Source organism: Accipiter gentilis, chromosome 8 (genome assembly GCF_929443795.1).
Source record: "Accipiter gentilis chromosome 8, bAccGen1.1, whole genome shotgun sequence".
Taxonomy (NCBI): Eukaryota; Metazoa; Chordata; class Aves; order Accipitriformes; family Accipitridae; genus Astur; species Astur gentilis.
In genome coordinates, this window is record NC_064887.1 from 11,665,921 (window position 1) to 11,682,068 (window position 16,148).

Consider the following 16,148-nt stretch of genomic DNA (forward strand, 5'->3'; position numbering starts at 1 on the left):
GTCCCTAGCATAATCTGGGTTCTGGAGCCCTTTGGCCCAGCTGGTTGGTGCATGTTATTTTTCTGATGTATTTGTTGTGATTTTTGGATTTTGTGCTTTCACTTTCTTGGCACCCCTTTAGGGACTCATTGCTGGGAGAGGAGTGCAATTTGTCAGCAACTTCCAGTGATTAATTCAGGGAGAAGCGGAATACTTCATCCATTTAGCAAACGAATAGAGGGAACAAGAAGCTTTTTTACAGATGTGTTTGTTCTGAACTTCTTCCTCATATATTCCTTGTGGGGTGACCTTTGGGACATAGAAACCCCATTTGTGGAGGTGGTTGTCTGCATTTCCAAAGCTTTCTGAGCTATTCCAAGAACAGATATTATCCCTTTACCATAATTTTACATCTTCTGTGTTTGCCTTTCCACCCCCCCCCCACCTTGGTGGGACATTTTGCAAGAAAATGGGATTTTTGCTGCTTGTTATGCGGCGTGTCATGTCATCTGCTCCTGCTAATTTCTCGCTCAGTCATAATCCTCTCCACAGTTGCTTGTGATTTCAGGTGAGCAATGAGCAGCAGGAGCAGATGAATTCCTAAGCAACTGCGAGTCTTGGGGGGGAGTTTCATGCAACTGTTCCTAATAATAAAACACAAGGTAGGAGAGCTGCAGAAGAGATAGGCTGTCTGCAGAGCTCACTCCACGGAGGCATTAAGGCAGCAGTTCAAAACATCACCCCAAATCTGCCAGGGCCCCAGCACAGTGCTGGATGCACAGCCTCACCCCATGTATCATCACCTGTGCCTTGAGAGCAGGGAGAGGTGTTGGATGAGATGCCAAGAACTGCTTGGATGCACAGCAATGAGAGAAATCACCATAAGCCATGCAGGTTTTAGAGAAACGAGCGGCAGGGTTGTCACAGCCTGTGTTTGGAGCCATCGTATTGCAGCAATGGTGTGTTGGAAATGCTTCCATTAGATAAGGTTTGTGGAGGTGGGGATTTGGATATTGATGTGGCTGCTGTGGGTTGAACGTGGTAGGAATCCCATTAGTATTGCTGGTAGGCATCCCTGCTAGGAGCAGGGAGAAAGGGATGAATTCAAGACAGAGCAAGCAGGAGTTTAGCTGGGGTGTGGGGAAGGGAAAATGCCCTGAAGCTGTCAGGTTCTCTGCCCCCATCAGTACCATCCCATGAATTTCTGTGCTCCTCTGGCTCAGCCATGCCCCTGTGCTTGTCCTTGCCTTGCAGAACATGTCCCGACAGCCTGTGCTCGGGTGGATGCCCTGCGCTCCCACGGCTATCCCAGAGAAGCTCTCCGACTAACTGTTGCCATAATCAACACCCTGCGATTGCAGCAGCAAAGGCAGCTGGAAATATATAAGCATCAGAAGAAAGGTATGAGTAAAGCCATGGGAGAGGCATCCCATGAGGTCTAGCTGGGGTGTCCCAGCTGGTTGAGAAAGTCTTCTCCATCTCGGAGAGTAGTGCTACCCCATCCAGAGCAGCAGAGGTTGACAGTGGGCAGCACTGTATTAGAGAAACTGATGCATCTGATTGCTTGAACCAAACTGCATTGGTACCTACCTGCTGAGGACAGAGAGGTGCCCACATGCTGTCTTGGGACTGCTGGAGTAGGGGTGTTCTTGTTCCCACTGTTGCCGTGTCTGGTTGCCTGCAAGGATTGCACAGGCAATGGTGGGTGATACCTGCATTAAAGAGGAGCTGCTTGTCTGCAGAGCTGCAGTAACTGGCTGTGTGTGCTACCTCCACGTTGCATTCACTGAGTAAATTGTACTAGGAGACAAAACCAGTGTTTCTCCTTTTGCAATTGCAGTTGGCAGAAAGCTGGGGTCAGTTGCTGCAGTGCTGCTGGTGGTTGATGGCTCCTGGGCCTTGCTAGCTCAGCCAGCTTGAGATTGTCAAAAGATGGAGTTTTTAAGACTCACTGGGAGTCTTTGTCATCTCCAGAGAGATTTCTGCTTGTGTTTCCAAAACATTCAGGCTACCATTGCAAATGAGTCCGTAAGCTGCAGGTCTGTCTTTATAGACTCCATCTTGGGACTCTGCAGCCTCTTGTGTCCTCCTGCAACAGAGAACAAACCACTGCATCTTATGTGGCCTTAGGGACACCTTTTTTTGTTGGGTGCCTGCTCCCTCTGATGTCTGTGGCAGCCTGCGGGGTGGCTGCTCTGAGCTGTTCCTTGCCTTCACAAGCTACCATGCCCGAGCTGGCCCTGGAGGTCCCCATGTCCCAGGCCTGTGGGATAAGAAAAGGCCTTTGGTCTCTGAGACCTCTCTGAGTGCAGAATGTGTCTTTGAATTCCTCATTCGTAATGTCTTTCTGTTCCCTTTTTTGCAGAGCTGCTGCAGCGAGGAGCAACAACCATCACCAACTTGGAGGGCTGGGTAGGCCACCCTCTGAACCCCATCGGCTGCCTCTTTCTCACCCTGACTGAAGCTTGTAGATTAGAAGAGGAAAATTGCCTTGAAATTTCAGGTATTGAGCGCTCCTCCTGGCTCTCTTCCCAGGGGCTGCGGCTGAACCAAGCCCGGCAGGCAGACCCTGGGTGCAGGTCTGGGGCTGGGGACTCCTGGGCTCCAAATCTCCGTCCTCTCCACCTTTGCAGGAGCAGCCAGGGCAGAGCTGCAGTGCGGAGAGGGGGAGTTAGTGCCCTGAGTTTTCCCAGCCTTCAGGGTTTGCAACCAGAGCAGAGCAGGAGAGCGGCTTAGCAGAGCTGGGCCGAGGCATGCTGGTCCACGGGAAGGCTCTGGTGTCAGCTGTGCACCCTCTTGCACAGGTCTCAGGTCTCCTGCTTCTCCTAGTGAGAGCAGGAAGGGGGGTGAAGCCCATATCTCCCATAGGAAGCTTTTATCTATCACCTCTGGGTGACTGGAGGCAGGCAGCAAGGGAAGTGTGGGTCTTGCTTCTGAAGTTGAGAGTTTTTTCTCTCTGTTGTGGTTCTGCCACCTTGAAAGGCTCTTTTAACCTCGCTGCGTCTCTCTCCCTCCTTCCAGATGCTGGGGACTCCAAACCCCCAGTGTATCAACATGTGCCCATTGCAACCGGCAGCCAAGACAGCAGCGAGTCCTACCTGTCCCTAGCCTTAGAGGTGGCCCTGATGGGGATGGGTCAGCAGAGAGTGATGCCTGAAGGTCTCTATGCCCAGGACAAGGTGTGCCGCAATGAGGAGCAGATCATCGCCCGGCTGCAGGACCTGGAGCTGGACCCGGTGCTGGTGCAGACCCTGCGGAAGCAGTGCATCTTGCTGCTGGAAGGTGAGGGCTTGGTCCATCTAGCTGGCTTCTCTGTCTTTGCTGAATGTTGGTAACGTCTCTGGGGTGCCCTTTCCAAGTATACGCCTGGCTGACCCCATCCTTGCTTCTTCCTCTGTGGGTGTTGTGCTGAGTCTGTAGGATGACTGCTCTGTCCCATCATCTGGCAAAGCAAGGGTTTGTTGACATCCCTGGAGTAAGACTGCCTCGGAGGCATTATGGAGAAGGGTGCCCAGTTTCTGAGAGTTTTTGACCTGAAAGGGTTTTTAGAAAAGGAAAGAGCAGCCTTTTGCCCTGGATCCAACTTGAGTAACACACCAGGGAGCTGCTGAGCAGATCCTCAAAGCTTTGGGGTTGTGCAAACCCTGGCCACAGATCCTGCTGTGCTAATTATGGCTGACAGGCTCTGCTTCTGCCTAGGTGGTCCCTTCAGCGGCTTGGGAGAAGTCATCCATCGTGAGAGTGTCCCCATGCACACCTTTGCCAAATACCTGTTCTCTGCCCTGCTGCCCCATGATGCAGACCTGGCATACAAGCTGGCTTTGCGGGCCATGAGGTTGGTGCATGTTTTATTCTGTCTCTTCCCCCTGTTTTGCCTCTCCCCTGTGCTCCACCAGGAAGCCAGGATGCTTTGCAACTCTAGAGCAGGGGTGAGAGTAGAGGCAGGCTTGGAGCTTGCCATCCCTGGGATCTTGTGCAGCGTGTAGGGCCACCCAGGCACAGCAGCAGTGCAAAGAGACTCTTGCGCTCCTTTTTGGGTGATTCCTGGTTTACAGGCCCCATCTGTAGGGATTTGCATGGGTTCGACAATGTCTGCTGGTCCAGCCCTCCGCCCAGCCCCTCGCCCCAGGCTGGACCGCCACCTGCCTGTCCTGGTGACAGGCATTCTCTGCCGGAGCAGGTCCCAGGCAGGCATGGTGCTGTCATCTGCCTTCTGTCTGCCAGGTCTCGGGCACCCTGCAGCCCTCTCTGCCTGCAGGAAGGGCTGTTATCCTGGCACAGATGCGCAGATGATTTGCCACAGGCTCCAGGATGTCGCAGAGTCGGGCGCAGAGCACAGTCACATTCCGTTCTCCATTAAAGCCCAGCTCTGGACTGGGGGCAGGGCTGATGCCGAGAGCTGGCCCATCTCCCTCCTTGGTGCGTAACACACCTCAGACATCAGCCCATATACTGCAGTTCTTTGGCAGGGGCTGGATGGGTCTTGAAAAGGCTGGAATTTCCCAAATGAGTCAATGCTTGAAGAGCTGTCAACCCCAGAGCATCCCATTGCCCTCTCCATCTGACACCATCTTCCTTGCAGCATTTCCTTGATGAAATGGGCCATCTTTCTCCAGTGCCGAGGGAAATTTTGAAATCGCCCTGTCCTGGGAAGAGCTGCTCAGAAGGACAGCCAGACCTAAAAGAGCAGCCAAGGGCCTCTGCAGTGTATTCCAAGCAGGAATGGGACTGAGTGCCCTGGGGGTGCATCTTGCTCCTCGCCATCTGTTACTGGCCGTCCCCTGCTCCCAGGTGGGAGCCCCTGTGTCGGGGTGTCTCTGACCTAGGCTGGGAAGGTTGGGCTTCTGCTTCCCTGTGGGTACCCCAAGCCTGCAAGTGAGGAAAGCAGAGACAGTTGGATGGTCTCCATCTCCAGGGGCACAATTTCCCTCCTGCACATCTCAGCTGGCCGTCGAGTTGGTGCTGGTATCACTAACTCAGGGGTTTAAGAGCCAGCATGGTTTCGTCACCATGACTGGCAACGTGAGGCTCCTGTTCCACTTCCTTAGGCTTCCTTCTCCGCCAAATTTTCCAGGCTTTTAGGTATCCCCACAAAAGCAGGTACCCCAAACTGGCTGCGGCGGGCCCTGGGGAAATATGGCGCTGCTTCTCATCATAACCGGGCATTTTAAGAAGAACCAGATGATAAAACGAGGAGTTCTGCCGGGTGCTCTGACATGAAAGGAGCGGGGAGGGAGGGGGAATTTTGTCTCCTTTTTTTTTTTTCTTTTTTTTTTTTTCTTCTTTCTGAGGCTTGTGCTTTTCCTTACAAGTTTATAAATCACTTCACGGATCATTCTCCTCCTTTCAAGTAGGTCTGAGATTGATCCCCGTGCCCATGTGTTGAGCACGCAGCCTCGGGAGCCCCCACACGTGCATGGCAGCAGGAACCTTTCAAAGGTGGTGCTGCGGGCAGCTGCAGGCGGGCAGCTGCCTCGCCAGCGCCTCGGGGAGAGGGGCTGAAGCTGGGGCTGGGCTGGGGTCTGATGTTTCCTCCTCCCATTTGCCCTTCAGGTTGCCTGTCCTGGAGACCACAGCACCATCCGGTGATGTGACTCACCCCCACCACCTCGTCTCGGTGGTCCCCAGCAGATACCCACGCTGGTTCACCCTGGGGCACTTGGAGTCGCAGCAGTGCGAGCTGGCCTCCACCATGCTCACAGCAGCCAAAGGTTGGTAGGGGGGACCAAGGGTGATGGGACAATGCTGCACAAGAGCATTGAAGGGATTGTCCTGGAGAAAAGAGGGGGCTCCTGCTTCTGCTCCCTCGAGCACTGGCAGAGACCGGCTAGGTGCCCCACTGGCAGCCCACCATGGGCAGGGCACGGTGAGCTGGCCTCGGAGCAGCCCACCGGAGTCCGGGATCTTCAGGGCTCTTGTCCCAAAGGGCCTCAAGGCTCGTGGTCCAGCAGGAGGTGCAGGCAACCCTGCAGGGATGCCAACCACAGTGCTGCGGATCCTGGGTAGGGCCCCTGGGCGATGCTGGACCATACCTGCCCTGCAGCGTGATCAGCTGCCAGGACAGCTAGCCCTGCCAGACGTGTCATGGGTTCATGCCATGGTTTAGTTTGAAGGTGCTTATCCTTTTACCTCTGCTTTGTCTCTGCCTGCCCTGTGGTAATGATCTTGCACAGGCTGTAGAGGAGAAGACCTTCCTGTGCACCAAACCACGTGTGGCTTTCAGCAGGGCTGCAGACGGGGATGGCTGGGACAGGGTCCCAGCTGCGGGGGGCTCATAAAGCACCTCCTTGCTGGTCTCTTGGGCCTCCTCAGTTCCTACCGAGGCACAATGATGAAGGCAAGCACAGCCCTTTCATTAAACATCACTCTGTCCAGAAACCAACCCCACCAGGACAGTGAGTGCCTTGTGCCCTGCGACGGCTGGTGAGCTGAGCAGTTAGTGCTGCCCGCTGCTGTCCCACACGGTCTGCAACAGCCTCCAGTCCCCAGTGCTGCCAACCTGATGGGGAAGGTGCCGCTTCCCTGGTGAGGTGCAACGTAAAGGAGCCATCAGAAAGCTCTAGCCTTGCTGCCTCGGCAGCCTCTGCTCTCCTTCCACCCCTCTTCTTGGCTGCTTTTCTGGGGCTAATTGTGTCCTGCCCCTGCCTAGCAGTGCCCTGATGGAGAGCTGGTACCTTAGTTTCTTTTTGTTAGGTAGCTTATCAGTTTCTTCTCCCTTCCAGCCCTTAACAGGAATGAGGTTTTTATGCCAGGGGTTTAGGGCTGTTGGATTACATATGTTTTTCCCACTGTCCCTTTCCCTGGGTGTTCCCTGCCGCAGCATGTCCTGATGCGATCCTGCGTCCTCGCAGCCTCTCTCGCCCACGCCCCTGTGAGCCATTTTAGGGAGGCTTGGATTTTGGTGGCGGTGCAAGCGGCTGCTGTGGGTGGCAGGCGATATCTTTAGCTATTAGTCAGCTGAGATGTCTCTGTGGGCCCAGGTGCAGTGCTAGGTTTTTCATACTGCTGTGTGTTACTTGGTTTTCTTTGCATGAGGTTCATCTGCTCAGTTTATGACTATGGGAGTAGAAATGGGAACCTGGAACAAAGCAGAGGGACCTGATGTGGCATGTTGGCATCTCTGGCCTACACTCACGCCAAAGGTCCCTCTCCCCACACTGTGTCCCACAGGGGCTGACAGAGGCATTTCCCAAGCCAGATCAGATGCAGGATCATGATACTAGTATGCCTTGGTCGGTCCCTCTTCCAATATCCTGCCCCATCTCCTAATGCCATCATGTATCCTTCTAGCATCCTTGGCCTCCTGTGGCAGGAGACCCACAGCATCACTGGGTTTTGTGCCAGGAACCCCCTTCCTTGGGGGTGTCTCAGCTGTGAGAGCTGTGTGCCTGATCTGGGACATCGGGGACCAAGCTGCAGTGAGTCTGGGTGACCCTGGCCCAGCCTTTGCTAGCCTTGCAGAGGGATGGGACTTGCTGGGCGAGACAGTATGTGTGCAGCAAACAGCTTTTCTTCTTCTTTTTAATGTTCATAAATGAAGACTGACCTTTCTGCAGCCACTCAGCACTGGGTATCTCCCCAAACCCCTCCTTTGTTGGGAAGAGTCTGCTTTATAGCTGTCAAACTTGAGCCCAGGATAGAACATCCAGGTGCCTGGAGATGTCTGCTAATGTTCTAGGACGTGTCTGGGATTGCTCAGGGTTGTTTGTCCTCTCCAGGAGAGGATGATATTGAGCGAGGATGGGTGCTGTAGGATGTGTCAACCCCTGGGGAGGACGCCCCATTTTGCTGTTGTACGGCAGGGCCTGATCCAGCCTCCCTGTGCGTCCCTCCGTGTGCATGTCCAGAGGGGCTGACCATGTTGAAGTGGCTCTTCACCACCCGGTGCAGGCAGGAGATGGGGCTTGAGGACAAGGTGGGGGGAAGCTGAGCCATCTGACCATTCTTGCCTGCACCCAGGGGACATGCTGCGCCTACGCACAGTGCTGGAGGCCATCCAGAAGAACATCCACTCCTCCTCCTTGATTTTCAAGCTGGCCCAGGATGCATTCAAGATTGCCACGCCAGCTGACAGCAACTCGGACACGACACTGCTCAATGTGGCGCTGGAGCTGGGGCTCCAGGTATGGGATGGCGCTGGGGATGCCAGTGGCCCTTCTGCCCCACGCACTGTGGCAGCAGCACTGGTGATGGTCTTCCACCAAGCAGGTGGTCTCCTGGGGAAGGAGTAAACTCATCCTTGCGTGGCCCTGAGCTGGGGAGCTCAGCCCTGGGAGGCCCCTGTGCCCGCTGCGGTTTGGGTGGAGGTGAGGCAGCACCGGGGAGCCAGCAGCCAGCTGGGCCAGAGGGATTTTTGGGAAGCACCACTGTGTTGGGTGGCCTCGTTGGAGCCCCGTGGGGCAGCTGGTCACCCTGAGTTTGCCTCACAGGTGATGCGCATGACTCTGTCCACCCTCAACTGGCGGCGGCGGGAGATGGTGAGGTGGCTGGTGACATGTGCTACTGAAGTGGGTGAGTGGCTCGCCGCACCGGGGGGGGGTCTGGCCCACATGTGGTAGGAGCGGGGTGGGCACGGAGATCTTAGGGTCATTCATAGCCCTGGGCAATTGAGCTCTCCTGCGTCTCCCACTTCTATCTAGGTAACTGGATGCACCTCAGAGCACTGGCTGGCAGGGCTGGGGTCACAGCGGTGGTTGGGTTTGGGACTGGGACATGTCCCCTGTACCTGGGCCAGGCCAGCAGTGTTTGCTGTGCCCTGCAGCATGGCAGTGTGCCTGTCCCCCTCTGCCCTGCCCCTAGTGGGGCAGAGGCAGCAGCTCAGCACTGCCGTCGGCTGGCTTTGCACTGGCTCCAGGCACCTGGGGATTCGGAGCAGCCCCATGATCTGAGCCAGGCTCCAGGACTGTGCCATGACCCTGGTGTTTTCTTGCAGGGGTGAGGGCCCTGGTGAGCATCCTGCAGAGCTGGTACTCACTCTTTACTCCCACGGAAGCCACCAGCATTGTGGCAGCCACGGTGATGTCCCACAACACCATCCTGCGCCTGAGCCTGGACTACCCACAGCGGGAGGAGCTGGCCAGCTGCGCCCGCACCCTGGCCCTGCAGTGCGCCATGAAGGACCCGCAGAACTGCGCCCTGTCTGCCCTGACCCTCTGCGAGAAGGACCACATTGCCTTCGAGACCGCCTACCAGATCGTCATCGACGCTGCTTCCACCGGCATGACCTACACCCAGCTCTTCACCATCGCCCGCTACATGGAGCACCGGGGCTACCCGCTCCGGGCCTTCAAACTGGCCTCGTTGGCCATGACGCATCTCAACCTGGCCTACAACCAGGACACGCACCCGGCCATCAATGACGTGCTCTGGGCCTGCGCCTTGAGCCACTCTCTGGGCAAAAATGAGCTGGCGGCCATCATCCCACTGGTGGTGAAGAGCGTGCACTGTGCCACGGTGCTCTCGGACATCCTTCGCCGCTGCACCATGACGGCCCCAGGGCTGGCCGGCATCCCCGGCCGCAGGAACTCGGGGAAGCTGATGTCCACCGACAAAGCCCCCCTGCGGCAGCTGCTGGACGCGACGATAAGCGCCTACATCAACACCACCCACTCCCGGCTCACCCACATCAGCCCACGGCACTACGGGGAGTTCATCGAGTTCCTCAGCAAGGCCAGGGAGACCTTCCTCCTGGCCCAGGACGGGCACATACAGTTCGCCCAGTTCATTGACAATCTCAAACAAATCTACAAAGGCAAGAAAAAACTGATGCTGCTGGTGCGGGAACGGTTTGGGTGAGCCCTGGCCCCCGCCATGCTCACTGGCAGGGTCTGGCCGCAGCACGGGGACTCGGGAGAGAAGAAGGAAGGAAAGTGGAGATCACCTTCCCCCCATTGGCAGAGGCTGCTCTGTTCTGGTCTTCTGTTTCTTTTTTTTTGTTTTCTTTCTTTCTTTTTTTTTTTTTGTTTGTTTTTTTTAAAATTTTTTTTCTTTCTTGGATTTAACAATTTCACACGCTGAGAGGATCCAGAGATTCCTTGGGCACAAACCAAAAGGCAACCATGGGGAAAAAGGATGGTTCGCTCAGCCCCCTGCCCTCCCTTGCCAATACCAAAAGCTAACCTGGAAATCTAATACCTCTTTCCTGAAGGAAGCGGTCGCTGGAGGGATCTGAAGGTTGCAAAGTACAAAAATCTTTAAAATTACGTGGGGAATTTAAAAAAAAAAAAAAAAGAAGAAAGAGCGAGCAAAGAAACATGCGACACTAGAACCTCATGCGTCACCAAAAGCGATGGCTTTGCAGAGAGCTTCTCCCGCCCGCCCGAGACATGCAAACTCCTCTATTTGTGAAGATACTTCAATAAAAACAAGTTAAAGTAACTGTTCTCAGGGATTGCTTACTAAAAGTAACACAAAAAAAAAGCATTTATGATACTGTAAATACTATAGTATATGTGTCAATTATTAAATTGTAAAGTTATAATTATTTATAATTCTGTCTTTTATTTGGGGGATACTTGAAATTGTGGGCTGGGGCGATTATTTTTATTATTGCTATTATTATTATTATTATAACTATTATTTAAAAAAACCACACAAAACAAAACCACATACAAAAAGAGGAGGAGGCACGCGAACATTTCTCAGGTTCCCACGGCATCGTCGGCAGCGAGAAGGGTGTGGGGGGAGGCGAACGTCCGCTCGACTCGCAGCCCTGGGACGGACAGACGGATGGAAGGAGGAGTGGCAGCTCAGCGCTTGAGGACAGCAAAGGAAGGGACTCGGGGCGACGCTCGCTCGGACAAACGTGGATGCTGGCGATGGAGGACCCGAGCCCATCGCCTTGTACGCAGCTGTCTCCTGGCAGGCGCAGGGGTGCGAGGCACCTGGGCAGGCGTGCGGGCACCGGGGCTGCCCGGCTTCTGGGGAGGGAGGGGGGGCAGGTGCAGCCGTGCCGCCTCCCTGCACTGTTCTGCTTCCCGGCTCTGTGGTGCGGCCAACGCTCAGCCCTTCCCGGCTTCGCCCCGCGGCAGGGGCAGACTCTCCGGCCCTGGGCCAGCAGCTCTTCGGTTTTTGGTTCATTTCTTTGCCAGCGGGTCGGGAGGGCTGGGGGGGGGCCAGGGCCGGTGGCTGGACGGTGACTTGTAGTTAGAGAATGTGGGCTAGTTATCTGCTGTCTGGTTTGACTTTTCATTTTTTGGCAAGTGACTTGTGTCCGCGCTCCAGCCAGGAAACCAATTGTACTCGGTCTGTTGCCACCGAAACAGTGGTCTTCAACCAGTCTGTTTCTCTCTTTTTTTCCTTCCCTTTTTTTTGTTTGTTTTTGTTTTTTTTTTTTTTTTTTTTTTTGCGTGTGTGTATGTGTGTGTGCGACCTCTTCATCTGATGTTTAATAATAAAAGGGATGAACGTTACTACCTGTATCTCTACTGCCTTTCTCTGAAGTTGGAGGGGTCACCACGCTTGCTGGGCAGCCTGGTGTGGCGGGCAACGCAAGCAGAGCCCCAGGGAGGAGGTGGCATTGCAGCCCCCTATAGTCCCAGCTCCTGTGCCCCAAGGAGGGGGATGGAGCAGTGGCAAGGCACCCTGGCTGCTTCAGAGTGCAATTCCTCTGCCACGCTCAGTGTCAGCAGGTTGGTGGCACTACCCTGTCTGTGCTGGCTAGAGCAGTGTTGGTGCCCGTGTCTTGATCCATCCTACAGCCAGCCTGGACCACAGTGAGTGTGCTGCAGTGTGGGATGGCACAGAGTCATAACCCAGAGTCCCCAGGTGCTGCCAGAATCCTGGGCTGCTTTCTGCGGGGTTTGCTGAGCCCAGGCAGACTTGGCCCCGAGGATCAGAGGCGGTAGGGAAGTGTGTGTGTGGAAAAGATCTCCAGGACCAGTGGGATGGTCCCAAAGAGGCTCTGGGAGCCAGTGGAGGGTGATGGCGGTGCTAGGGCCCTGGTGTCTGTCACCAACCCAACCAGTGTGGCAGGGTGCTAGTGTCTGAAGGGCTCCTGCCACATGGCCAGCTGTTCCCCAGGTGAGTCCTGCTAGGTTTCCCACCCACTCAGGGATGCCCTGGGTTGATGTCATGATTCCTATTCCCACCTGAGCACGACTATGGCATGGCTCACACTGAGCCTGTGGCAGTGGTGGGCTGTGAGCCCGCAGCTCCCAGGCTGTGAACCTGCCAGCCTTAGGCAGCCCATCTCCCCTAGCAGGCCTGAGCACTTCTGTAGTGCCAGGAGGTGCTTATTGTGCTCCGGGCTCACATCCTCTCTTGCAAGCCCTTGGCACAACACTGTGCAGCCTGGCAGGGAGAAGCATACCCCCCCCGCACTTTGCTGGCATCTGCCGTTTCTCCATCATTCTGACCTGCAGAATGGCACTCAGGGGGTCCCCGTGACCTCACATGCCCCACTGCCAGGCTGCCATCAGTGCCCGTCTCGTCCAGGGCCATCCAGTTCCCCATGTGTCCCCCCCAGCTAGAGCCACACGGCTGCTGTGGAGAAGGTGCTGGTTTAATGCTGCAGCCCAGCCTGGAGCGAGCCCCGTGACAACACACTACTTGGGCTGACTGTGCCCAAACCAAAGTCCTGTCCCCAAGCCCCCAGGCTCAGCTGTGTTTGTTAATGTGGCGGGAATGAGCATGCACAGCCTCCACGAAGGCACCCACGTGCTCGGGGTGCATGTCAGGGTAGAGGCCATGGCCCAGGTTGGCAATGTAGCGTTGGGTCCCGAAACCCTCCAGCATCTTCTTCACCAGCTCGCCAATCTTCTCCTGTAGGCATGGTGGGAAACCATGTGTCAGCCCTATCCAGCCCAGGGTACTCCACCCCCACCAGTCCCCAGCCAGCCTGGGGGACTGCTAGGACATAAGCCAGCACTGCAGGTGGGGAAACTGAGGCAGGTGGCCCTTAACACAGGCTGGAACTAGCCCCCCATTGCTGACAATGGCCACGGCTCACCTTGGGTGCATAGAGAGCGCAGGGATCCAGGTTCCCTTGCAGGGTGACATCTTTCCCTGTCTGTGCACTGCAGCAGGGAGGAAGCAGGTGAGTTGTTGCATGTGGTGCAGAGGCTGCGGGTAGCCATGTTGCTGCAGCCTCCGCTGCAGGGTACACAAGACCCCCTCACTGCAGCTCCTGGTTGCTGTGAGCTCCACGTAGCCTGGGGGCCCAACTATCCCCACCTCTGGAGCAGAAATCTCCAGGCCTGGGATGGCTCAGGGCAGAGGAAGAGGAGGTCAGTGAACCCAGACTAGGGTGCTGCCCAGGCACCTGAGCACTCTGCCAGACTCTTACCGAGCTTCCTGGGGACGGATGGTCCAGTCAAGACCAACCACCTCGTAACCGGCATGGGCCAGGTCGCGCAGCGCGTAGTGCGCGTCCTTCGCAAAGATGATCTGGGGAGGGAGGAGATGGGCAGTAACTCTGCTATGGGTCAGGCACCTCTCCACCAGCTAGAGTGGGGGAGGCAGGTACCACGGGTTGCACCCCTCTCCAGCAGCCCCCAGATGCCAGGGCCAATCCAGGCAGCCTCGACTCACCATGGGCACCAGGGGCAGCGCCTCCTCCTTCAGCTTGCTCTTGACAGCCTGGGAGATGTCTCGGATGTAAGGCAGGGCGAAGTCCTGAAACTGCTCTGGGCCCAGGTGCCCCGCATGGGACTCAAACAGCTGGAGTGCCTGCCAGGGAGACAGGGCTGGAGAGCCACACCTCAGTCCCTCCTCCTCCTCCTCCCAGAAGCTGGATCCTCTCTGCTCCCTGTCCCCAGTCCCTGCCTTCCTGCCTGGCCCTGTCCCCATGCCCCAGGACACACCTGCGCGCCAGCAGCCACTTGCCCCACCAGGTAGTCAGTGACGACATCAGCCAGCAGCCGCAACAGTCTGTGGCTTGCCTCGGGGTGACGGTAGAGCCAGCTCTTGGCCTTGGCCATTGTAGTGGAGCCACCACCTTCAATCATGTAGGACATGAGTGTCCACTGCGGGAAGGAGAGGAGTGGAGTGAGGAGGGTGATGGAGACGGAAGACAACGCTAGGGGCCAGTCACAGTGCTGAAGGTAGGACCTGTGAGCACCCCAGAGTGTGGGGCACAGCTGCTCCTGCATTTAACATCCCCCACCTATCCACCCCTATAGCACCTACAGCTCTGGGGGTGTCATGGCCAGTGTCACCCCAGAAGAGAGAGAGCAGAGAAGCCCAGCTGGGAGGCCCACATAGAGGAGCCACATCACTTACAGGCGCCCCGGAAAAGCCGATGAGGGGCACCCTGCCCTCCAGGCTATGTCGTGTCAGCGTGATGGCCTGGAAGACGTAACCCAGCTCTGCGGTCACATCCACCTTCTGTCGCAGTTTCAGCAGATCCTCCACCTCCTTCAGGGGCTCTGTGAAAGTGGGTCCTTTACCCGGGACCATGACAACCTCCATGCCCAGTGCCTGGGGATGGGGGAGAATGGAAGAAGCAGGAATGGGGTGGCCCTGAACCCAGCCCTGTTCCCAGCTGCTGCTCCCTCCCACCAGCCATAGATCTCACCTGGGGCACCACCAAGATGTCGGAGAAGATGATGGCAGCATCCAGGGGAAATCGTCTGAGCGGCTGCCAAGGGAAAGAGGCAGCGTCAGTGAGGGGCTTGGGACTCCCTCCCCATGGAGGACCTGGACAAGCACATGGGGCAGTGGGGTCCTCAAGGGTTCCACAATTCACTGGGGCCACCCCGACTGGCCAGACCCAAGGTTTCTCGCCGACCCCCTCTGGGCGGGGAGAGGCGGGACACAGACCTGCTGGGGGATGCTCACCTGCAGTGTCAGCTCACAGCAGAGTTTGGGGCTCCGGCAAGTGGCAAAGAAATCCTGCGCCGCCCGGGTCTCCCGGAACTCTGCAAGGGACCGGCATGCACATTACGGGGTGTGCACCGGGCCCCCCTTGCCACGTTCCCCCCGCACACCCTCTGCCTGCTCACCGGGCAGGTAGCGCCCTGCCTGCCGCATACACCACACCGGGGTGTGCTCCGTCTCCTCCCCGCGGGCCGCTCGCAGAAACGTGTCATTCTTCAGCTTGGGGAAGCCCTTGGGGCTGCGGGTGAAAGAGCAGATACGGTTTGTTACCCATGAGGGCTCCAGGTGCCCCGCCGGATCCCCGCAGCTGGGGGCAGGGGGTGCCAGGGCCAGCGGCTTGTCGCCACTCCCCAGCCAGTGACCGCAGGAAGAGGCTTGCGCCCAGCTGTGACAAACGTGACAAATGCTCCCCATCATGGTCCAGGGCCTCTTCCTGCTCAGCATCATGAGGCCCTCCCCGGGGAGAGGCGATGCCTGGCCCAGGGCCCCACGAGATTAAGTTATCGGGGCCAGCAGTTACTCCCGCCTGGAGAGACTTGGGGCCAGCGGGGTGTGGGGGCAGGCAGTCCTGCCACCGGTGTCCCCGGCCCCTATCTGTGCCGTGCAGCCCCCAGAGGCCCAGGCGCCCGCCGAGGTGGCAACCACATGTCCCAACGTCCCCCCCGCAGCGTCACCACCGAGGGGCTCCTGGAGCCCGGCCTGCCCCAGGGACGGGGACCCCGGGCAACCGTGGGGAACGGCCAGCACCATCCTGCTGTGATGGGCGGGGGTCACGGGGACAAAGTCCCCAAAAACTCCAGTGCAGGACCAGTGACTTCACTGCCACACCAGTAGCCCTGCTGATCCATCCCAGTGCAGGGTCCGTATTCCCAGTGCCTCACCAGTGCGGGGTCAGCCCCACCAGCGCCTCACCAGTGACTCCAGTGCAGGACCCTGCTACCAGCACCGTATACCAAGGGCCACACCAGTGCCTCACCAGTGATGTCCCCAGGGCCACACCGGTGACCCCAGTACAGGACCCCAGCGCCAGAGCACTGTCTACAGGGCCGCACCAGTGACCCCAGTACGGGCCCCCAGGGCCAGATCGCCGTTCCCAGGGCCACACCAGTGTCCCCCGTGCAGGCCCCGGTTACTCACAGGAGCCGCTCGCCACCCTCCATCCTGCTGCGCCGCTCCCCGGCCCCTCCGTTGCCTCCCGACGCGGCCCGCTCCGCTCCAGCCCGCCCCGTCCCGCCCCCGTCCCGCCCCGCCGGCGCCGCCATCTTGCCGTAGTCCCGCCTCTCCGTACGCCGCCATCTTGCCCCGCTCCTCGCTCCCCCGTACTCGGTACGGGCGCCGCCATCTTGCCCTAC

At 57.4% G+C, this 16,148-nt stretch overlaps 2 protein-coding genes across 2 annotated transcripts in view; one reads left to right on the forward strand and one right to left on the reverse strand.

The window, feature by feature from the left end:
* The window catches only part of ZSWIM5 (zinc finger SWIM-type containing 5), a 104,446-nt gene extending 92,690 nt beyond the window's left edge, over positions 1-11,756 (forward strand). The window contains exons 7-14 of the mRNA XM_049807451.1: positions 1,234-1,380; positions 2,345-2,482; positions 3,001-3,261; positions 3,679-3,814; positions 5,533-5,690; positions 7,939-8,102; positions 8,409-8,490; positions 8,912-11,756. Coding sequence (XP_049663408.1) covers positions 1,234-1,380; positions 2,345-2,482; positions 3,001-3,261; positions 3,679-3,814; positions 5,533-5,690; positions 7,939-8,102; positions 8,409-8,490; positions 8,912-9,774 — 1,949 coding nt within the window. The 3' untranslated portion in view covers positions 9,775-11,756. The remainder of the gene's footprint in view (positions 1-1,233; positions 1,381-2,344; positions 2,483-3,000; positions 3,262-3,678; positions 3,815-5,532; positions 5,691-7,938; positions 8,103-8,408; positions 8,491-8,911) is intronic.
* A 707-nt stretch (positions 11,757-12,463) lies between these two features.
* UROD (uroporphyrinogen decarboxylase) lies at positions 12,464-16,138 on the reverse strand. Its single transcript, XM_049807458.1, is given in 11 exon segments — positions 12,464-12,741; positions 12,929-12,995; positions 13,265-13,365; positions 13,510-13,647; positions 13,782-13,943; positions 14,200-14,397; positions 14,495-14,557; positions 14,758-14,837; positions 14,922-15,034; positions 15,934-15,998; positions 16,001-16,138. Coding segments are annotated over 11 exon segments (1,290 nt in total). The 3' UTR covers positions 12,464-12,576.
* Positions 16,139-16,148: the final 10 nt, after the last annotated feature.